Here is a 23181-nt window from a genome sequence, read left to right on the forward strand (position 1 = left end):
GGGGCAGGATGGGGTGGGCGGAGCGGTCCTGGCTTTCCCCCAGTGAGAGTACAGCCTGCACCTTGGATGGGTCCCTGAGACCAGAGGAGCCAGGGCTCAGGCTCACCCCACCTCAGCCCAGCCGCAGAAGGCCCGACCAGGGACCCAGAACCGAATTGCGACACTGCTAGAGAGAATAAAAACCCAAATTCATGCTTTATGTCCAAAGTCAGCTTTTTATTATCAAGGGCCAGGGCCCAGGGAGGGGAGGGTGCTGAACTAAAGCAGCATTTCTCTCTTTCCAGGAATGTTGCGAGCTGCAATGAGAGCTTGAGATGTTGCATTTTATTTTCAATTCAAGCATGTGTTTTTCAAAAATATCATCCTTCCCCACCCCCCACCCCACCACTAATTTTAGAATCAGACCAAAGCCAAGCTACTGTCCTCTGTTTCTGTTGGGAAAATACTATATTTATTCGAGATGCAGAAGTGCGTCTCTGCAACCCTCCGATTGCTTCAGGAAAACAAATCTGCTTTAGACTATACAGAAACCATGATACAAAATTTATTTCATGCTAGAATCGCTTTGCATAACATTGGGCATGCAGTTTTTTTGTTTTTTTTTTTTTAAACTCTGAAGTACTAAATTGCATACAATGCCGGGTTGTGCCTTGATAAAGGTGGAGGAGGACTGGCCCTCCCACAGTCCTGATCTTTTTTGGTGCTCTGAAAGAACACTTGAAAAATCCATACGGTGTTGATTATCTACTATGAACACTTTGTTTTGAAAGTTGGTCACACTGAATCTACACACTGCTAAGATGATTGAATCGACCTAGACTAGCCGCTGTCAGGGGTCTTGGGGAGACGTCCGCTGGGTCGCAAGCATGCCAAACAGAGGGAAGAAGGCGGCAGTGCGTTTCCATAATTCTATTTGGAGCAAAGTTTTCAGTTTCCACGTGAGAGATGAACTATGAAGGTGAGGTCAATATGACCAATGACTGACCGACTGCCCTTCTGGGAACCTTTACTCTCGATCTCCGTGTACAAAAGGGAAGCAATCCATTACTCATTCCCACCCCTTCCCCCACCCCGCTCATTCCCCTCCCCTGCAAAAAACGTACAGGTTTCTACCGAACGCCTTTACAGTTTGGCTCCAACAACATGTGTAAAAGGAAAGAGCTTTGAAAGAAAATAGAGGACTCTTGCTTGTTTTTCTTCATTGTTGTCATGGTTTAGGGTAATCATACAGTTGCAGGGGGGGTTCGTGGGTTTGGATTGCTGGGTTTTCTGTTGAACTTCATGCAAGTCATGCTAAGGAACCCCTCCATCCCACCCCCTCCCCGAATAAATTAAAAGTTTGTTTTTTTTTTTAAAAAAAAAAAAAAAAGGAAAAGAAGGAAAAGAAATCCTCTACGGTCAGTTACCATTTGGCCGTAGAAAAGCTACGTCCGTCCTAGTACAAGGCCTGGGCCACTCGGACTCGTCCGGCAAACCTGCATGGCGTGAATTTACTCTGTCCGAGGGCGAGGAGGGGCTGCAGGTCCACCCAGATGCTTAATAGCCACCAGTGTCCTGGGCCAAGTCGCCTGGTCAAGTCACTCTCACAGCCTCTGTCGGCATATACTTAGCAATGACAGGGCTTTCTTTGCAAAGATCTGTATGTAAAGAATACAATTAACACTTGAGCTTCTCTTCTTGGCTTTCCCATCCCGCTTGGTACTTAGTTTTTAAGGAAGGAGGAGGAAAGACCGAACAGCCGCATGCAGAGGCAGGCAGGATCTTCTCCAGCTGGCTTGGTTTTCCCATGCAGTGAGCCAGCCCAGCACGCCTCTTTCTCTCCCTCCTGGGGGAATGGGTTGAGCCCCTAACTGTTCTCTACCCTGCACACAGCTCATGGCCTGGCATTATCCTGAGAAAAGCAAGTCCTCAGCGGCTGTCATGACTCCATGAAAACAGGACCAGGTGGATGCGGGTGGGGTCACCCCACCCTTGGTGCCTCTGGGGGACTGCAGAGTGGGTACCACCTGTGGACAGTGGTTGCCATCGGATTCCTTGCTCCCTACCGGCTGCTTCTGTCCAACACACCCTGGGCTTCTGGAAGCCCAGTCAAGAAACTCTCCTGTCTGCTCTTTTAGGCCACACAGATTGATCCAACATTCAAGATGAGGGAGACAGGCAGCCCCGTAAGACCTTACCAGCAGAGCAGAGCCATGGGGAGTGGTCTACGTGCCTTCCTCTCCCATCCCTTGGCCTTGCCCCTGATCCTGGTTTTCTAGCGCCTCCATTTGGGAGAAAGCCGGTTGTGAAGGGGAGCTTCAGGCCTATCCATGGAAGCTGCCGAGGACAGGGAAGGCAGCCCCCAGGCCAGCAGCCCCCCTTCCATGCAGCACCATGCTGGGCGTGGTATGCCGCGCTGGGGTCCACGGGACCTCCAGGCAGGGCAAGGAAGCAGAGGCCAGCCTGGATCAGGAGAGCACGCCAAGCATCAGAAAGACTTCCCCTGTCTCCGTGTGGGCTGCCTCTCCTCTTTTGGGTTTGCCCTTTATTTTGAATTCTCTGTTTCCTCCTCGCATATTATTGAACCATTTCAAATACTGGAGCAGTTGTGAATGGCCACCAGCTACACCAACTGTTGCTCTAAAAAACCAACTATCTAGCCCAACCTGCTCACCCCAGTCAGCATGCAACCATCCCGTGTGAGCCTGTGAGCCGCTCCCCAACATGCATGAGCCGCCCAGCCAGCCCGCTGTGCCGAGGATGGCTTCCTCCGCCTTCCAGGCCCTTCCCGGTGTCTGGAGCCTGGATCTAGGGTGCGCTGGGTCCCCGCCCCAAACCTCTCCCCAGTCCATGCTCAAGCTCTAGTGGAAGTCTTGTCCCCAGGAGGTCGGTTTATAAGACAAGGGTCTGATCCAACCCTGACCACCACGGGGCTCTGCCTTCACCAACCACAAGGGGTCGCTGACCACACCTGGGGCCGAGGCTATTGGGTGCTGAGGTTGGGAAGGGGTTGCACAGAGTCCTACATAACCACCTCCTCTTGGCTAGTTTCCTATCTGCCACTCGCAGTGTTCTGACTGGCACATACCTTACCTCTGCAAGGACGCTGACCTCACTGCCAAGCCTTTAAGCTATCTCTCTTGTCATGACACCCCGCCTCCCCCAACTGGTCTATGGATTCTCTTTAAAGGATGCCTCTTCCAGAACATGGATCTTGGGTGGCTAGGCCCACAGGGTCCTGGCCAGCCCATGCCTACCCTGTTGCTCTCCCCAGCCAAGGGACAGGAGAGATCACTTTGCCGTTGGCGTCTGAGCTGCCATCTGCCAGAGTAGCCTGGGGGAAGTAGAGGATCTTCCCACATCTCTGGGTAACACTCTGTCTTGGGGGAAGGTAGTCGGCCAGCCTGTCCCCAAGTCCCCTCCTAACCCCGAGCTCCATTCCAACCCACAGCTGCCTGGACCTCAGGTTCTCTCTGTCAGCCTGCCGTCCCACTCGGGGAGGGTGGGACTCAGACCTCCGGGGGCCGACCCTGGGGCTCCTCCTGCTCCCTGCCCCCTCAGCGTGCCTGCCTGCCCCTCGGCGCCCCTCGCCCGCCGCCCCGCCCACCCATGTGCAGGAGCGCGAGGCAGGCCCGCTGACGCAGAGCACCCCGGCCTCCTCTACATACCCTTTCTCACTCCTCCACCAGGTGGGCACGCGTACTCCCCAGTTGATAAGAGGAAGCAGGGTCCGTATCTCTCGCGGGTGCCCGAGCGCGTAAAAGGCAGGCCCTCATCGGGAGTGAGGGCCTGGTCTATGTGGGGGCAGTCTTCGTTCGCCAGCGCGGCCTTCGCCACCTCCCCATTCAGTTTGGAATCTTCAAACATATAAGCAGAAGCTATTGAGACACTGAAAACTGTTTAGTGCGGGGGGGGACAGGCCAGAGTGGGACATCAGCAAAGGGCAGCCCGAGACTGAGGACAGAAAAGTGAGCAGGAGAGGCACGAGGCTGGGGGTCCCCAGCTCGTTCGGGCAGCCTTTGGGCTGCCCACAGTGCTGGGGAGGAGGGTTCCTGGGTTTGCTCAAAGTTTGCAAAAAGATGAGTAGGTGATGGGCCCAGCAAGCGCGGTGCTGGGGGGCCGGGCCCAGCGTCCAAGGCGGGGCCAATGAGACAGGATGGTGTGGATGCGGTCATGGGTAGAGGGCCAGACACAGCACTCGGGGAGAAGACAGACAGACACGCAGAAACACTCCTGTCCAGAGCAGCAGCCTTTTCTGATTCCTCTGCTGCTGACCAGAGTCCGGCTGCCCCCCCCGTCCCCCATCCAGCTGTCTGCTCAGGCATCCCTGGGCTCCACCAAAACCCCAAGGGTCAACTCTACCCCAGGCCCCGTGTGGGGCCTCTGGTCATCTGCTTCATGCTGTTCCCCCACCACACCCTATCTGATCACTCTATCCCGCTCCCATATGGACCTAATCCAGTTACTCTCTGTGCTCCATCCCCCATACAGACTAGGCCTGGTCACGCGGTCTCCTGGTCCCCCATGCAGTTGACCACTCAATCTGCTCCCTCTCTGCACAGACTTAAGCTGGTCACTCAGTCCACTCCGGTCGCCACCCAGACCAAGCCAGGGTCTTCCACCCCGCTTTGCCTCAAGCAGGCCTCGTCAGCTTGCACAGGCGCAACAAGAATGCAGGCATGAGGCAGTGACAGCGGCCAGGGTTTGGGAGGGGCTCCCATTCCTCCGGTCTCCTCTTGGCATGTCCCCCGCAAAGCAGAGCAAATGGATGTGTAAAGACAACAGCGGCTGATGGACTCAGGTGGGAAAGACGAGTCTTGGCCTCTGCAGTAGCCTGAGGAGGAAGCTGGGAAGAAGTTTGGGGGCACATTTGGTGAGGGCACAGCTCTGGCCAGAGCAGGGCACTCCCCCAAATCCAAGAGCAGCATCGTGGATGCCTCTGGAGCTGGCAGAGGGGGCTCCGTCGGCCTCTGCCCCCACCCATCACTCTTGGGGACCCCTCCCCTGCTTTCTGCCCTCTAAGCAGACTCTTCCTGGTTAGGGTGGTGCCGACTCAGTCCCCAGGGTGGGCCCTGGTGGTGGTAGTGGTGGTTTAGTCACTAAGTCGTGTCCGACTCTTGAGACCCCATGGACTGTGTAGCCCACCAGGCTCCTCTGTCCATGGGATTGTCCAGGCAAGAACACTGGAGCGGGCTGCCATTTCCTTCTCTAGGGGATCTTCCCAACCCAGGAATCGAACCCGTGTCTCCTGCACTGCAGGCAGATTCTTCACCAACTGAGTTACGAGGGAAGCCTGAGGTTTCCTCAAAGACTTCCTCCAGGATGAGAGCCTCAAGGGAAGACAGACCCAACGTGGGCGTGACCACAGGGGGAGGCCCTCTGAAAGGCTAAAGAGGGGCAAAAAGCTGGAGAGAGTCTCCACCCGATTTGACCCTCTTCCATGACCCTGTCCACATCATGTAACTACACGCAGGAGTGATCCTTCTCCGTGTGCACACGCTCGGCGTGCCCGCGGGCGGGACCACCACCCGTGTACACATCATGTCACTACAAAGAGGCAGTCAGTCAAAAGAGAAATGGACCAATCAGGTTTATTCGTAAAGCAAATCCAAAAAAAAAAAAAAATCCCATCATAATTTTGGAACTTAAAAAAAAAAAGTCTGTTGTACAAGATGGCAAAGCATTTCATGTACAGTGTGTTTCTTGACAAATCCCAGGGGCTTCACTCCCCAATTCACTCTGAACCAGAAAGGCCAGTTACCAAGGTAACTCTGATAACCACGTGACTGGGGTTGGGGCCTCTCTGGGGAACTGGGGGCTGCCTCACACTGGGGGGCGTCTGAGAGCACACAGGTGTGCACACAGACCAGCCCGGCCCTGCCTCCCAGTCTGGCCGGCCCTCCCAAGGGTCTCTGGAGAGAGGGGAAGGAAGTTTAAGGGAGGAGGTAGTGGATAGGGGGATGGAAGTTGGAGCCCATAGTACCCTGTACACATTTTCTTCTAGGGGAAAACAGTGAGTCCTACCAGGCAGCACCTCCGTCTGCGGGGAGAGCCAGAACTTGCGATCTCTCTACTGGCCATGGCCTGTCAGCGGAGGTATCTACCACCTGCAGGGCTCACCCAGGGTTGGGGAGCCGAGCCTGAGACCCTCCGTGTGACTCTGCCCCCCAGTGCCGTGCCCCTGGGGCAGCCAGCTCCCACAGCCTTTAGAGGATCTGAAGTTGAGGCTGGTTTCCCTGCAGGGGTCGGGCCAGGGGGCAGTTGAGTGGGCTGCCTGGGTGGGTGTGAGCCAGACCCCCTTCCCTCCTTGGAGCCTGCTTCTTCTCCCAAACATGACCTCTGAGAAGAGGCCAAGCCTGGGTGGGAGTGTTTGGGTCCTGCTCTCTGAAGGAGCCAGCCTCCCTGGGCTGTGGGCTTCTCTGTGATGCGGGGTGCTCTCAGAAACTGGGAACCATACGCTCCCTCCCCAACTCCAGAGGAGGGCTGGAAGAGACTGGCCAAGGAGCAGCCAGCTCACCAAACCTGAGGAACTCATGAAAAAAGCCAGAGGCGCCAGCTCACCCAAGACTGCCCCCTCATACCCTGACCTCGTCCTTTAGATGAGATGGTCACCAGGTCCCTCAGCTCCCACCTGCTCCCCAGAAGGCGGGGAGCCCTGCCCTCCCTGGTCCAGGGCCCCTCGGCCCCCACTAGACCCGAGGGCCTGCGATGATGAAATGGCAGCATGGGCAGCGTCTCACAAAGATGGTTTCCAGGCTTTGAAATGGGCTGAGAGAGATGAGCGTCCGCGAGAGGGTCATTTTTTTTTAAACTTTGGAGCAAGGAGAACCCGATGTCAGGCTGGCTTGTGTGCCCTGGTCTCCGGGCACCACCAAGGTACTTACAGTTCACACCAGCAGCGGGCGCCGGGGGCGCACGCAGGGCTAGGGTGGGGCAGGTGGGGTGGCTGGGAGTTTCCTTGGGTTTAGCTCCCCAGAGGGGGGCTGCCCAGCTGGGGGCTCAGGGAAAAAGCCCCAGGTTACCCGGGGACGGTCTGTGAGAGACACGAGCTGAGTACAATCACGAGAACCGGCACAAGTCATGCAACAGAACGAGGAGAGAGAGAGAGAAACATGATTAGTGGAGAGAGAGAAAGAGAGAGCATGTGAACAACACAGAAAAGAACACCCAGTCCTGGCCCTCAGAGCCCCTTATTTCTCCGCTCCTTCCCCCTTAGCCAGCTGGGGGCCTCACTGACCCCACTCAGGGCCCCCCGCTGCCCACCCTGGCCCTGCATCTGAGCAGAAACTCGGTTAGCCCCTGCGGAGGGGCCCTGCCCACACCCTACCTGGTCACCCTGTCTCAATCTCGCCACCTCCCCTGCCCCGGGGGGTACACCACTTCCCGCACCCACTGCAGCCAGCAGGGGAAGGGTGGAGGGCCGGGGCGGGGGGCGCTTTGGACTCAGATGCTCAGGGCAGACCCCGGAGGCCGCAGGGGCAGCTCTGTCCCAGCTCGGGGCAGACCCAGATGGGGGTGCTTTTCAGGACCTCACTGCTGCCCTAGGTGCTCATGGATAGGAAGGGGGAGGTCTGGCCACCACCCGCCCCCTGTGCCAGCCCCCTGCTCACCTATGGTGGGACCCCACAGCCCCAGACGCAGCACCACACAGGACCAACCCACATCACAGGAGCAGAGATGGACGAGACACACGTGAATGCACATGCCAGGACAGAGGGAGCACTCTGAACTGCCCAGAGCAGGTGGTCTGGGCCCCCGACTGCAGGTTGAGGAGGGACCCCCTTTCTGCGAGAGAAGCAGCTTCTCCTGGACTAAAAACCCGAGTCCCTGACCATGAGGGCGCCATCCTGGCACCCCCCCATGAGACCCCACAGCCCCTGCCGGGACGAATCCCCCAAACACTGTGGCCACGTCAGCCATGGTACCGAGGAGACCAGACACTCGACCTGAGGCTGCAAGAGAAACCAAGACGGGGAGGGGAAGGGAGGGTGCTGCTGACATGTCTGGGATGGCTTGCCTGAGTCCCAGGAGTCTGGCCCTGGGCAGGGGGTGCCCTCAGAGTCCAGCATGTTGCACTTCGCCCCAACCCAGGTTCTAAAGGTGAAATTGGAGAACCCCAGGTCTCACTGGGCCAACTGACTGCCCTTGGGGTGGAGTGAGGTTGTCAAGGTCTTGGGGACTGCATCTCAGCTCTCAGTTCCTGCAGGGTCCAGCTTCCCCCTCTATTTGCCTTCCTCACCTCTGGCCTCCCCTGCACTCACTAACACACCCCAACCCCATGCCCACCAAGGAGTATAGCTACAAGCAGAAAAGGAGGCCAACGGGAAGGGACTCAGGGATGTAGAGATGGGGAGACACTCCCTAAGGATCACACACTCTCTGGGTGATAATTTGGTTCTCACACACCAGTTTTCAGAGGAAGGAGGGTTCTGGTGAGGGACCAGACTCAGAGCAGGTCTGGGACGTCAAGACAGCACCGCCAGGAGCAGTGAGAACTTGGGAAAGGGGAGGAGGCAGAATGTGCGGGACGGGAGGGAGTGAGGCATCAGGGCCCCAGAGAGAAGGGCTCCAAGTACCTGGCTTAAGCCAGGGCAATCTGGATCCCTGAGACCTGAGGCCAGGGCAAAGAGGGTCCCAGGGACAGGGCTGTCATGGTGGTGGGGTGCAGGGGCTCTAGGAGGAGTGCACAGGCTTTCAGGGAAGAGGGCCTGTGTCCCGGGGCTAGCTGGTGTACATATCAAAACACACATCTGCACTCTGTGTGTGTGTGCACATGCATGCATGTGTACACGTGTGTGTGCATGTATGCATGCACGTGTGCCCTCAGCACATGGAGAATACTGGCATTGTCTGGGACTGAAAGATTTGTGCCTGGCTAGAGTGAATCACTGGGGAGGATGGGACGGGGGCCAAGGAGTGCTATGGTGATGCCACTCAGGCTCAACTCTTCCTGCTGAGGACTGGAGTGAAGCTAGGGGCGAGGCCCAACCAGACCCTTTCCCAGAGCCCCAGGAATTTTCCTCGCCGTGATGGTGCTCCTGAGGTCGAAATGATCCAAAGCAGAGAGGCGGGGCAGGGCCTTTCCATGGCCCATGCCTGGCTGGCCAAGCAGAAGCCAGGCATTGGCCGAGTAGTCCAGCCCCAGCCCAGGCCCTCCCATTCCGGCCTCTGAGACCCCTGCCCTGCCCCTGGCCCAGCCTAGAACACTAGCCACATTCCTCTCAGGTGTCTACAGGGATCCCAGGGAGTGGGGAGGGGTATGGGACCAGGTGAAGGGGCTGGAAAGACCTCAGACAGACAGGTGGACTTTGGGGGTACTACTCTGGGCAGTACAGCTATGGGATGAAGCCGGATGAGGAGCAGGATGGGGTGGTGGGCCAGAGAGTGGGGCATCAGGGGAGAATCAGTCAGCCACTGGGGAGGCCATTCAAACCAGGGGACAACTTGCTCCTCCAGGGCTGAGGGAGCCTGCAGCCCGTACCTCCTGCCCTGGGCACAGGGGTGTCTTCTGCAGACTAAACACTACCTGTCACTCACTCAGCCTCCCTCACCCCAGCACTCCTTCTGAGTTCAGTGCTGTCATGCTTTTCTGGATCGTTCATTCCCTTCAAATCCCTGTGTCCACAGAATAAGTCGATGGTATTCCATGGGTAGAGGTAGACTATGGGCTTTATATCTTCGGACCAGAGCCCCATGATCAACTTTATGTGCTATGTGCAGGTTCTCATAAAACTGAGATAGTCCCATAACGAACCACTAGCCATGGAATATGAGAATATATCCCACAGTGACTAGTATTGTTTCATGGCCCCCCTCCCCCCTCCCTGACCCCCACTGAATTCACGGGAAAGTGGGTGTACACTGGTTGGGATGTCGTGTATTGCTGCTGCAGTCCCTACTGCCGGAAACAGGGAACACTCTCAGTGGGAGGTTGTTGCTGGTCTGAAGCGCTTTCATCTAAGCTGCCCGGGTGGTGGCCCCCTCTAGTCCTTCGCTCACCAGCCGCTTCCATCAGAAAGAAGGCCACCGGAAACTCCCACTGGACCATCAACCCAAACAGACAACGTGAAAGCTAGAGTCACTCCAACAGGTTCCTAAAGATAAACGCTAAACTCTAGAGTGGTGGTAGAAGATGAGCTGGTTCCGCATGCTGTGGGGTGAGTAAGCTTGTTACGGAGGGCAAGAGGCGTCTCCGAGGACGCGCCTGGATTTAGGCAGCCGGCATCGGAGCAGGAATGCTACTCAGCTATGGAGACAGGCTCTGCGGAGGGGTGAGAATCCTTGCCGCTGTCTCTGCAGGGACCTCCTGCCAGAGCCCAGGCACCATCCGTGCCATATGCACTGCCCGAAGGGAGCCGTGTAAAGACCAAATGGGCAGCTGTCTGGCATTTCCCAATCACACCCACCCTGCCCCGCCGTGACTCTGGGTCAGTGGCCTGAGTCAGCGACTCATGCCCAACTCCTGCCCATCGAGCAGCGGAGCCCCTGGGCTCCTGCTAAGAGAGTCCTCAGCAACCTCGCGGGCCGTGGCATCTCTTCAGAACCCGAGACCCGTGTGTCAACCTCCTTACCGGGAGCCACCAGTGAGGTTCTAGCAGGCTCTCGCCTCGTGAATTTGGCTGCCCAGCATCTCCCTGGGCCCCCAGACGCCACACCTCGAGACTGAGCGTGGGGTCCAGAGTCACCCACGGAACTAAGGAAGCAGTCTGACTGAATCTGGAATCATCGCTACAGGGGGCAGAGGTGAAAGGTCAGATCGACATGCCTCTAAGAGGTTTCCTACCTGCTCTGTTAATTTCTAAAATTTCTTCCTGGGCCAGCGGGCATGTGTCACTCTGAGTACTGTGATGTGGAGAGTTTACGACAGATTTACAATAATTGGGAGATCCCAGCTGCGGTGGCCGCGGAATATGCTTCTTTTTTTTCTTTGGTAGTTTCTGCTTAGCCATGGCTAAGGAGTAATACATCCCGAAATTGTTCACGATGACGGGCACGGGCATGGCAATGGTCAGCACGCCCGCCAGCGCACACAGCGCTCCCACCAACATGCCAGACCACGTCTGCGGGTACATGTCTCCGTAGCCCAGCGTCGTCATGGTGACCACAGCCCACCAGAAGCCGATGGGGATGTTCTTAAAGTGGGTGTGCTCACTGGCGCTGGGGTCATTGGGCTGCGCCCCTATCCTCTCGGCATAGTAGATCATGGTGGCGAAGATCAGGACGCCCAGAGCCAGGAAGATGATGAGCAGTAAGAACTCATTGGTGCTGGCTCGCAGAGTGTGGCCCAAGACCCGCAGGCCCACGAAGTGGCGGGTCAGCTTGAAGATGCGCAGGATACGCACGAAGCGGACGACGCGCAGGAAGCCCAGCACATCCTTGGCGGCCTTAGAGGACAGGCCGCTCAGGCCCACCTCCAGGTAGAAAGGGAGGATGGCTACAAAGTCGATGATGTTGAGCGAGTTCTTGATGAACTCCACCTTGTTGGGGCAGAAGACCACACGCATGAGGAACTCGAAGGTGAACCAGACCACGCACACGCCCTCGATGTAGGTGAGGAAGGCCTCCGTCTCCGCCTCCCGGTAGTAGCGCACTTGCGTGCCGTTCCGCACGTTCTCGATCTCCGTCTTGTTCACGATGGGGTTGAAGCGCTCGTGGGTCTCCAGGCAGAAGGTGGTGATGGAGACCAAGATGAAGAACAGGGAGGCAAAGGCCACATACTGTGGAGGAGAAACACACAGTGTCAGAGGGGAGGCCCTTCCCCCAATGCAGAGAGACTGGGTACCTCTGGGCCAGGTCCGGTCTGGGGCCAGGATGGGCAAGATGCCTGCAGGATGCCCCCTTCTGACACGGGCCAGGCTGGCAGGCCACCGTTCCCTGTTCAGAGCGTGGAGTATGGGGTTAGGAGACCTGAAGGGTTAAAAGGCTGTGGTGGAGATTTCTCTGTTTTCAGAAATGCCTTGCCTTTCTTCCTGGATGCCTGGCTAGACCATAATTTCCCAGCCTCCCCTCCAGGCTGGGTGGTGTCATATGACTGGTCTCAGGCCATCCGACAGTGCACAAAATGGTGTGCGTGAAGGCCCGGCCTGGCTCACAAAACCTTTCTGCTCAACCTTTCATGCCCTCTCTCTTTCCCTGACTGCCAGTCAAATGCTGAAGCCTGAGGAAGCCAGCAGGGCCACCGTAAGAAAGTAGCTGGGTCCCTGGAAAGAAAGACACCTACTAAATACACGGGTGGGAAATAAACTTCTACTTTGTTGAGACGCTGCACTCTAGATGTGATTTATTAAAGCATTTAACACCCCACCCCACCACTGATAAAAGTGACCTAGGTGGCTGAGGCTGAGGTTGGCAAAGAAAGGAGGGTGGGGAAGCTATGGTGGAGCCAGGCCCCTCAAAGGCCATATCTCCCATCTTTCTTCCGTCCCTATGCTAGGCTGTTCACTCTCTTTTTCATGGATCTGTACCTCACGCAGGCAGTCTCTTCATGTTCTATCCTATGTTCAATTGCAAAAGATGTATCTTCCCCAAGGCCTTACACAACTCTTTTACTCACTTCTCTCTATTGTCCCAGGAACTCACATCACCGATTGGAAGTAAGTTACCCATGCTGGAGATACGGAAATAAAAACTAAATGGTCATTTGTCAGAGATACTGTGTTGCAGATTCAGGCATAAGGAAGAGAATAGGACTGGGGTCCTCAAACCCACCATAAGCCATAGAGACAGCTTTGCACCTGCTGCTGCTGGCTGGCCCCAGGGGAAGGGTGTGGGTGGGAGGAAGGAAGAAGCTGCTGGGGAACTAGGGTTTTCCAAACATATGTGGGTGCCTGGTCCTTTCAGATCCCCCACCCGGGTGAGAAGGAAATGGCCAGGATAACCCAGTCTGTCCAGAATGGCCTGCTCTGGCCTTGCTCCCTGAGAGAAGTTCAGCAGACTTTGTGGTTTGGTTTGGTCACCCTCACCCCCATCTGATGACCCACTGGGCTTCTCTAACCATAAGCAAACATGGGTACCCTAGGAAAGAAAAGCAAGCAGCTGTCAGAGTTTCAAACCTTCCTGCTGAGACTGAATTCCAGACAAGGGCTCTTCTTACAGCCTCCAGTCTGGGATCATGGAACTTTAACAATGCCCTGGGTGGAGGACCCTGGCCAGGCGGTTCTCCTCCAGGAACCCATTTTTCTTGTTCCTGCTGCTTCCCTCCCCTCTGGATTCCCCTTCTCCCAGCCTGTCGAGACAGACCATGAATGGTGCAAGGCCATCTCCCTGGAGGCAGCTCTGGGCTACAGTCTAGAATGGGTGGCAAGTTCATTCTCCAGAGCTGCCTTCACAGAAAACTTTATGGAGTGCCAAGGTGCCACCCTTTATCTGCCACAAGAGGCAGCTGTGCTGCTTCTAGTAATTTCTTTAGTTTGTACCTCCCCACTTGGTGGTGACCCTGTCTGGGTTGACCATAGCCATGAGACCAGACACCCAACCTAGCATAGATCTAGAAACGAAGAACTGTGTGGACCTTCAAAGACACATTCCAGGTTGAGAGAAAGGGAGAGGAGAGGGGAAGGGACAAAGTTAGCATTTTAGAATATCAGAGTAAGAGCAGCCTTTTGAGATTCTCTGGTCCAAGACACTGCATGCTATAAATGGGAAGTCTGGGGCACAGAAACAGGAAGTGATCTGCCCAAGCCACTCATCATGGCATGCTGGCTCCTGCTGGCTTTAGAGAGTCATACAATTTTCAAAAACTTGACCCTAGACTATATCGAGTGTGGCCCCTTTGCCTTCTTCCTTCCATCCATCCTTCCTTCTTCCCTTTCTTTGTTTCTTCCTTTCTTTCTCCCTTTCACCCATTCATCCTGCCTTCCTTCTACCCTCTCTCCCTCCTTTTTATCCACGTATCCATGCATCCTTCTTTTCTCCCTTCTTCTATTCCTTCCTTTGTTCCTCCTCCCTTCTCTCCCTCTTTTCCATCCAACATGCATTTATTCATTCGCCTCTTCTTCTGACTTTTTCCTTCCTCCCTCCCTTCCTTCCTTCCACCTACCATACTTTTTTCCTTCCATTCCTCACCGAGCGCCAGGCTATGCCCAGCACGGAGTGCAGTAAGACCTCCGCCCTGCCCCCAGGGAGCCCCCTGCACAGCTGAAGAAAAAGGACACACAGAGACAAGTAAAATGCAGTGGACTGAAAAGGTGAGCCCCCATCAGCCCTGTGAAGTAGGTGGGGTTTGGACAAGGTGAGGGCAGTGCAGGGACTTAAGCCAGATTTTCCGACTCCAGAAACAGCACTTTAAGGGTCCAAATAGTGCTGACCTGGGACACCACAGGGGCAGGCCAGGAAAGCAAAGTGGAAGCAACTGGAAGAGGTCATCAACTCCAATCCGGGTTCATCCAGCTCCAGCGCTTTTTCCTTTAGCAGTTGTCAAAGCTCTTGGAGCTAAGAACACATCCCCAAATGCTGGGTATTTGGCCTCAGGTTCCCTCTGAAGGGCCCCATCTTAGAGCTTGGAATTCACAGCCCAGTCTCCCAGGGCCAGGTCACGTTCCCCCCCTGGTGTTTTTGAGAGAGGAGAGGAACACGGACACTGTGAGTATCTAAAGGATGCCAAGAGGCTGGGCCTGCTGCATCTCTGGGCTCCTGATCCTGGCCAGTGGTAGAAGGCAGGAGGCGCTGCCTCTCCCCTTTGCTCAATCAGACATGGCATCCCCTTCTTAAATCATCCCACAGCTGTCCTCCTCTGTCCCCCCCATGCACATGGGGCTCTCTCTCAATGGGGTCACCGTCATAAAAGCCAGCATGTCGTAGGCTTCAATCACAGCCACCAGTACAGCATCCACCCAGTTATCGGGGGGTGGGGGGGGCAACCACTGGAATCCCGGCTCTCTGCTCGGCCATCTGGCCATGCTGTCCACAGAGAAAAGCCCTGACTTCGCAGCCTAGCACGTGAGGCTCCCTGTGCCCTGACCGCATCGACTTCCCAGGGGCCTCTGCCTGCATGCACCCAACATTCTTGCCACATGCAACCCTATGCCATTTCTGAGCTTCCATCTCTGTGTCTCTGCACCTGCTGCCCTTTCCTCCTGGGTGTTCCTGCTGATCTCCACGTGGAAAAACCCATCCACCCATCAGTGCCCCACTAAGTAGCCCTTCTGGGACATCTCTCCCAGGGAGACTTCTTCTTGGCAGCTGAGGCCCTTAGGAGGCAGCAAATGAAGTCCCCCCACCCCACCGCCCAAGGAACCTCTAAATTTCGCTCAGGGAGGCAGCGAGGCTGTCTCCAACTTGTGCTCATTAGTGCTTGGGGAGCCTCACAGAAACAGCCCAGGGAGGGCACTGATGTCCCCGGGGCCTTCTCACTTCCTCCCAGGTGCCCCCAAAGGCCCTCAGAGCTCTACGCCCATTGGCTCTTCTTGCACAACAGGTCCTGACAGGAAAACTGAGGCCCAGGAAGCGGTCAGGTCTTCTAAAATTAGGATAGACAAATCCTGGGTTCTCGGGGATCGGTGGCCGTCCCTTTCAGATTTTTTTCCTCTCTGGGCCCCAGTGACCAAGGAGTGGGGGTGCTGGGATGGGCAGCAGCAATCAGCCTTAGAGTCAGATACCAGGACTTCTTCCCCAGAGGAGCTGGGGAGGTGGAAGTCAGGCTTCCTAGACTCTGCTGCTGGACCCTAGTCCTTTGTCACAGGCAGGGCCCCAGCAACGTCTGGGTCCAAGTGGGCCCTTAGGATCGCTGTGGAAGAAAGCTCCCCGGCTTGCTCAGACTGCCACAATCTTCTAAGCCTAGCGACTAGCAAGTCAGCCCTAGCGCATCAAAGCCAAAGCAAGAGCCCATGACCAAGAGAGTTCCTAGTGCCCTCCTGCTCATCCTCAGGGAAGCTGAGCCAGGAAGGAGAGAGGAGAAGCTGTCAAAGCTAAAGGCCTAGGGCTTCCCTGGTGGTCTAGCCATCAAGAATCTGCCTGCCAATGCAGGGACACGGGTTTGATCCCTGGTTCGGGAAGGTCTCACTTACCGTAAAGCAACTAAGACTGTGCACCACAGCTATTGAGCCTGTGCTCCAGAGCCCGTGAGCTGCAACTACTGAAGCCTGCATGCCCTAGAGCCTGTGCTCTGCAACAAGAAAAGCCACCATAATGAGAAGCCCGAGCACCACAATAAAGAGTAGCCCCAGCTTGCCACAACTAGAGAAAGCTCATGCACAGTAACAAAGACCCAATACAGCCATAAATAAAAATTAAAAAAGAAAAGCTAAAAGGCCTACTGTGCACCTTTAACCTTCCCACAGAGCTGGTGAGACAGGTGGTTGTACCTTATTGTGCCAAAAAGGAAACAGAGAGGTTCAGGGACTAAACCAAGGTTTAAGGCTAGTGATGAAGCTGAGGCTTGGACCCAAGTTGATCTGGCTCCATTGTCTAAGCTCTGTCCACCACCAGAGATGCCAAAGCTTTGGGGGCTGAAAACACAGCTCTGTGCACTGGGGAGCTGGCCTTGATTGTGTCTGGATGGCTCAATCTTGGAGCTTGACACCCATAGCTTGGAGGTCAGGTTATTTCTGTCCCCAGTGAGAGACAGAAGCAGAATACCTGAATCCACAGGCTGGACCCCAGAATGCCTGAAATGGTCTTGGGCCTCGTTGTCCAGTGCTCACTAGTGCCCCATCTTGCTCAGGGAATCAATGCCGACAGCAGCCTCATCTCTGTCTGGCCCACTGCGTCCTGGCAGACCCAGAGAGGGCAGGCTGAGAGATGACCACAACTTGTTCAGGGAGCTCAGCCAGAGGGGCGGGGTGGATGCGCAAGGATGGGGAGTTCCCAGAATCAGCTGGCCCCTGGCAGGGAGGGAACCTCTGCCCAGCAGGCCCAGGCAGTGAGCCTCAGAAGCCGTCTCCGCAGCACCCTGGGCTGGCACACATAGTCCAAGCTGTGGGTGTCAAGCTCCAAGATCGAGTCATCCAGACACAGTTAAGGCTGGCTCCCTAGTGCACGGAGCTGTGTTTTTAGCCCCAAAGCTGGCTGGAATATAGGAGCTGCCATCAAGGGCTGGGCACCTGAGGACGGTCACCCCCAGACACACACTGCTACCCAGAGTAGGCACCTGACCCATTACCTGAGCACACACCTGTGACGAGCGGCCACACAAACTACAGCCCAGGGTCCTGACCACACACACACGGGGCAGACGGACTGTACTGGGACACATCACTGCCCATCAAGCATGAACATCCGGGCGCTGCACCATGAGGCGCACGCCCACACAGCCCCCACACTCCCTGTGCACACACACTCAGAGAACACGGATGGTCACCACACAGCACACCTACAAACACCCCAAACGCCGGGTGTAGCTGCACAGCTGGTCCTCCTCTGCCCGCCTCGCCCCCTCTGGGTGTGACTGACTTATGTCTGACCGCCCCACAGGATGGCAGCCCCAGCCTGCCTCAGCCTCCCCAGTCTTCCCTGACGCCCTCAGCCTGCCTCCCTGCCTAGACTCCTGGATTTCCCATCCCTAGACCTGCCTGTCACCCACCAATTCCTGATTTCCTGCCATTTGCCAGACCCTGTCCTTTCTCCCCAGCCCACTCCAGCAACAGTAACTATATGCCCCCACACCCAGGACCCAGATCAGCTGGAAGGCCGACACCCCTGAGCTTCTAGTCTAACAGGCGTGCACAGAGGGAGCTTTGCCTGGCAGCTCAGGGCCAGCCATCACCCAGTCTGGCTGCACCTCAGAGGCCACTCTGAAATTTCAAGACAGTGCAGGCAATATTGCCTGATAAGGCAGCATAAACCCAAACTGGTAGTTCTGGCTTTTCTTCTTTCTTTTTTTTCAGAATCACAAACTGTGAGAGACCTACCAATTGTGTTCTAGAAAGAGGTAGCCATGGCAACAGAGAGAGGCATCCTGTTTCTATGGTAACCAGGGTGGTGAGACTGTTGGCTGTAAAGTCAGACAAACCTACTAACGATCTGTTGACTTAAGAAGATGTTTTATAAATCACCAAGTTATTTTTATCATAACCCCACCCCTAAAACTATAAATCAGAAAGGCAATTTACTATCTATTAAAATGACCAAGATGTGCTGTGACTTTCATTATAAATTATTTATATCACAGTCATCTTTAGAAAATTGTGCTTGTCTTTCAGAACTGTTCAGGGGTTCACCGTGGGGAATCTGTGTTCTTGCAGTTTGGCATTCCAGAAGCAAGGCCATGGTTGTGATGTGGTGCGTGGACCAACATGCTGATCTGGCTGTTCCCTCGCTGTGTGACCTTGGCAGATCACCTCCCCTCTCTGAGCCTCAGTTTCATCATTGGTACAGTAGGACTTGACTTGGTCCTTTCTGAGGATTCTGTCACTGGGCAAGGCTGCGGGCAGTGGGACTAATCAGGGGAGCCCTGGCTGGTGTCCAGGTCCCAAGCCCCTAGAGGCTTCAGGTCAGTTTTTCTGCCTAATTAAATCTGCCCAGCGGGGGTGTACAGTGTTTGAGTTAATCCATGCGGAGTCAGTGATGCAGAGCAGGCGGGATGGCCAATTGGCCTAAATAAATTGTCAGTCGAGTTGAGTTTGGAAACTGAATTAGGCTTGTCTGGACTTCCTTGGGCTGGGCATGCACACACCTGCTGGCCTAGCTGAGGGTTCTGAGGAGGGACAGGAGGGTCTTTGGGGTCCATTTCCATTTTGGTCCATTAATAAATGCCTCCACTATGAACGACCAGTCAGAGGCCTGGTTGCATCCTGAGTGCTCTGTCTGGCATCTGCATTCCAGTCCTGGTTCTTCTCACTGATCCTGCCTTCTTGGCACCCAGTTCAGGGAGCAGCAGGCAGGAGACACTTCCCATTGTACTACCTGGAGGATGTGGACGGGAGTGTGTAAAAGTGTGTGCACAGAACATGCCGCGTGGAAGGTCTGTGTGCTGGGGGAGGGGGGTGCGGGGGAGGGGGAGAGGTGGTGTGTAAATGTGGAGTAGGTGTGTGCGTGGTGAAGGTGTGTCACCTGTTTATGTGACTTGGCTCTAGGCATGTATCAGAGCCTCGTGTAAGTGGTCACTGTGTGTGGTTCATATAGGTGGAAGAAATGCATTTATGGGCATATAAGGACATGCATGGTGTGATGTGTGTGTGTGTGTATAGGGACATGTATGGGGTGTTGTGTGTATGTATGTGCCTGTGTGTGCGTGTGCATCTCCTAGGAGAACCAGGGTCTGCTGGGCACTCTGGACACGTGTTCTGAGTTGAGACCATGACCCTTGTCCAGGCCAGAGATGGTCCCTCACACACTAGTCAGGGGGGTGGTATCTCTTCCCTGGGATGGTCTCTGACTGAGAGAAAGTGGGTAGACAGGGTGGAGGTAGCCAGAGGCCGCCGTACCAGCCCAGAGAAGACCCCAGCAGGGCAGGGCTGTGCCCAGATGGGAATCCCCTCCTCCCCCTTCACTGCGCCCCTCAGTCCTGGGAGCCAGGCTGGGCCGCTGGGAGACTAAGGGCAGAAAAGGCCTTGTGCAGGCTTCAGGGAATCCAGACTCTCCCAGTGCGACAACAACCCACTTCACGGAACTCATCCTCCAGACCCCAGACCCAGGTCACATCCAGAAAGGGCTGCCTCAACAGCGAGGCTGGTGACTTCTGGGGCGGCAGAGGTTCTGTGTTGTTTTCACTCCAAGATGCACATTTTGGAAATGAAACTATGTCACAAAATACACACACTCTTGAAAGAGTATTTCTTTCCAACATGCTATTAATTTAGCTCATGGCATGTGAATATGGTACCCTGACTTGGGAAAACACTAGAAACCAGAAGAACAAGACAGAGGGGGCCCTCACAGGTTTTTGGCCCAAAAGCAGCTCGTATGGCAGGAACCTGGAGTCAGAGGCAGAGCGAGGGAAGGGACCTGCCCGAGGTCACGGAGCTCTCAGGGTGGAGCAGGGGTGGGAGCCGGGTTCTCCTGAAGCGTCAGTTCTGGGCTTCCATCATTGCAGCCTCTAAGCCTTTGCTTATTTAACGCCCCTTCCCAGGCCTCTCTGCTCTCAGGGTCCCACCTGCCTCCTAGTTCCCGGGTCAAAAGCAGCACACATCTGTCTTGTCATAGGAGGCAGCCGCTGGAACAGAAATGGTCGGACCTCGAGGTGAGACCAGCCTGAGTTTGGAGCCTGGCTCGGCTGGTGACCTTGGACAGCACCCCTTTCTGATCCTTCATTCCTGGACAGGGAGGGGGCAGATAATATCCCCTGTCTCTGGGTGGCTGTGATTAAGATGAAACAGCACACAGAAAGAAAGAAGGAGGTGTCCGAACGTGTTGCTTCAGTCCCCATGAACCAGACAGAGGTGGACCTCTCCCACCTCTGGCCCTCTTCCATCACAACAGCACCCGCAGCATCAGAGCGTCTCAGATGTAAAACAGTCAAGGTCAGGGTAAAAAAATCTCATGTAAAAAAATCTTATGGTCAGGGAATCACTGGGCTGCAGGCACCTGGGAGACTCAAGCGGATGTGCCCCATCACTCTCTGGTCCTTCAGAGAGTCACCCCATGCCCACGCTCAGCCATATGACACAAGTGAGGCTGAGTCCGCACTCCTGCCCGAGCCTGCCCACCAGAGGCCAGCCCTGGCCCCTGAGGACAAGGGGAGCCATGTTTCCTGAGAGACCGGCGGGACAGGGTCAGGGAGAAGATTCTGGATTTAGCAACAAGGAGAACGTGGGAGGAGGGCTAACCCAGAGCCCCCAGAAGCATGGAAGGGAAAGCATGGAGTAAGAGGCCCTCTCTGGGGCGTTTGGTATGGCACAAAGGATGCAGGGGTGGGGGGGTAGAGGCCACTGTGCTGGGGAAGCAGAACTGAGCAAAGACTCAAATGCAGAGTCCTGGGCTGTACATACAGCAGTGGGCAGGGCCGGACATTTATCTTTAATCTATGTCCTCCGTGGCTCTGACGCTGCCAGCCCCGTCCTGGCCTTTGGGATCCACGAGGCCAATGAGACCTAAGTGCCTGGTAGCTCTGATGCACAAGGGACCTCTTCAGCCTGAGACCACGCTGGGGGCTGGGAAGCAGGCGGCATGGCAGAAGGGAGAGAGTCCTGGGATTGACTTCTGCGACCTGAGTTCAAATCCCAGCTATGCCACTGGCTATGTGAGGGCAGTCAAGTCACTTTGCAGAGGCTCAATCCCATCCTTCTTCAAATGGGGACAATCATAAGAATAATAACACGCCCCAGGAAGCAAGGCACAAAGGAGGGACCTGGGGGAAAGGCTGAGTGTCTAGGGCTTCCCCGGATCCAGGGTGGAATTCCAGGGCAGGGAGAAACCCCAAGACTGCCAGTTCCCTTGAACACTGGTATTCCAGGACCTGGGCCAAGGCTTCCCTCCACAAAAATCCAAACACAGCATTCTGGGTTTTTTCCACCCAAATTGTTGGGGGTGGGGGAGTGATTGCAAGGAACAGCAGCAACAGCTAAAGGGAGAAATGTGTCTAACTTTAGGTTTTTTCCCTCTAATTTTTTTTTGCTCCTGTTGCAACGACTTGCCTGCAAACAACAAACCAGAAGAAAATGACAGCCTTGTGAGAGCCAACGCCTGGCCCCTCGGAGCCTGTCTCCCGGGGTCGCAGCCCAAGATGGGGACCATGTCTCAGACCCAGCACTGCGGCCTCACGCTGCTCAGAGTGAGGGTGATTAACAGGCCCACTTCTGTGGGGTCTTCCATGTGAGCCCCAGCCTGAGGGCTGGGAGAAAATGAGGCTTGATGGGAAAGGACACCCAAGGTCACACAGTGAGCTCCGGGCTTCCCGGCCCTAACTCGGGTGACAAAATGATGATGGAGCTTCCCGGTGTTGAGCAGGCTTCCTGGGGCTCTCCTAGCACCGTGTCTCATGTAAACCTCATGCCAGCCCAGGGAGATAAGTTCTGCTGTTATTACTGCTTTTCTGATGACAAGTCTGTGGTTTAGGGAAGAGAAGATTCTTGCTCCAGATCTCAGAGGTTCTCGGTGGCAGAATCAGTTTTGTTTCAGAGCCCTGCATTTCACACCCCCCAAAGCCTCCTTAGACAGCCACGGAAAAAGTCCACGGTGCAGGTTGGCCTGGCTGTGCCCTAGGAGATGAACGAGGCTCCTCCAGCTTGGTTTCGACCTCCATCAGCCACAAGCCCTGGAGCCTCAGAGGAGCGGGGCTGTGTGGTCCCAGAGCTCCCCTGCCGTGCCTCAGGCTAAGGAGACTGGGCGTCAGGGCCCCAGGGCCCCGGGGAAGGGCGTCAGGTGCCCTTCCCACCCGCTCCTGTGACCTGAGGGTTCCTGCTGGAAAATGGACAGTGAACAACATCTTCCATTAGCATCTTTTAAATTTTTTTATTTTACTTTTTTATTTTTGGCTGCTCTGGGTCTTCATTGCTGCACGTGGGCTTTCTCGAGTTGCGGTGCATGGGCTTCTCATCGAGGTGGCCCCTCCTGCTGTGGAGCATGGGCTCTAGGACGAGGGGCTTCGGGAGCTGCAGCACACAGGTGCAGCGGCTGTGGCTCTCGGACCCCAGAGCTCAGTAGTCGTGGCGTTCGGGCTGAGTTTCCCCTCGGCATGTGGGGATCTTCCTGGACCAGGGAGCAAACCTGCATCCCCTGCACTGCGAGGCGGAAGCCCTCCCATCAGTATCTTAAACTTGGAGGAATGACAGTCTTCCACATGGGAAATTCCTCTTCTAGTTTAGAATGCAGAACTATGTCTGTTTCCTATTAGTAAATGATGGCTTATGGAACCCTTCATATTTCCTCTTTGGCTCTGACTGCCAGGGAGCTCAGCTAAATTTGATGCTCAATGCTGAACCCATCATTTACCTGGATATGAAAGTGAAAGGGAAGTCACTCAGTCTTGTCTGACTCTTTGCAACCCCACGGACTGTAGCCTACCTGGCTCCTCTATCCATGGGATTTTCCAGGCAAGAGTACTGGAGTGGGTTGCTATTTCCTTCTCCAGAAGATCTTCCCGACCCAGGGATCGAACCTGGGTCTCCCACATTGCAGACAGATGTTTACCATCTGAGCCACCAGGGAAGTATGGAGAGTCGCTATTTCTTGTTTTCATTATACAACTCATCTTTCCTTTCCTTTCCTTCCTTATTTCTAAGGATTCTGTTGTATGTGTGTCTCATGGGCCTTAAATCTTCTTGTGCCACAGACTGGAATAAGAAACACCTGACTGAGACTCCCAGATGAGGAAGTGAGCAGGAAGGC

General features: G+C 55.3%; 1 protein-coding gene across 1 annotated transcript in view; it reads right to left on the bottom strand.

Annotated features, from left to right (window-relative positions):
* Positions 1 to 195: 195 nt before the first annotated feature.
* KCNC1 (potassium voltage-gated channel subfamily C member 1) overlaps positions 196 to 23181 on the bottom strand; it is a 44641-nt gene continuing 21655 nt past the window's right edge. The window contains exons 2-4 of the mRNA XM_043901791.1: positions 10763 to 11696; positions 3648 to 3836; positions 196 to 1637 (exon numbers count right to left, since the gene is read on the bottom strand). Coding sequence (XP_043757726.1) covers positions 1573 to 1637; positions 3648 to 3836; positions 10763 to 11696 — 1188 coding nt within the window. The 3' untranslated portion in view covers positions 196 to 1572. The remainder of the gene's footprint in view (positions 1638 to 3647; positions 3837 to 10762; positions 11697 to 23181) is intronic.

The sequence above is a fragment of the Cervus elaphus genome, chromosome 1, assembly GCF_910594005.1.
Source record: "Cervus elaphus chromosome 1, mCerEla1.1, whole genome shotgun sequence".
Taxonomy (NCBI): Eukaryota; Metazoa; Chordata; class Mammalia; order Artiodactyla; family Cervidae; genus Cervus; species Cervus elaphus.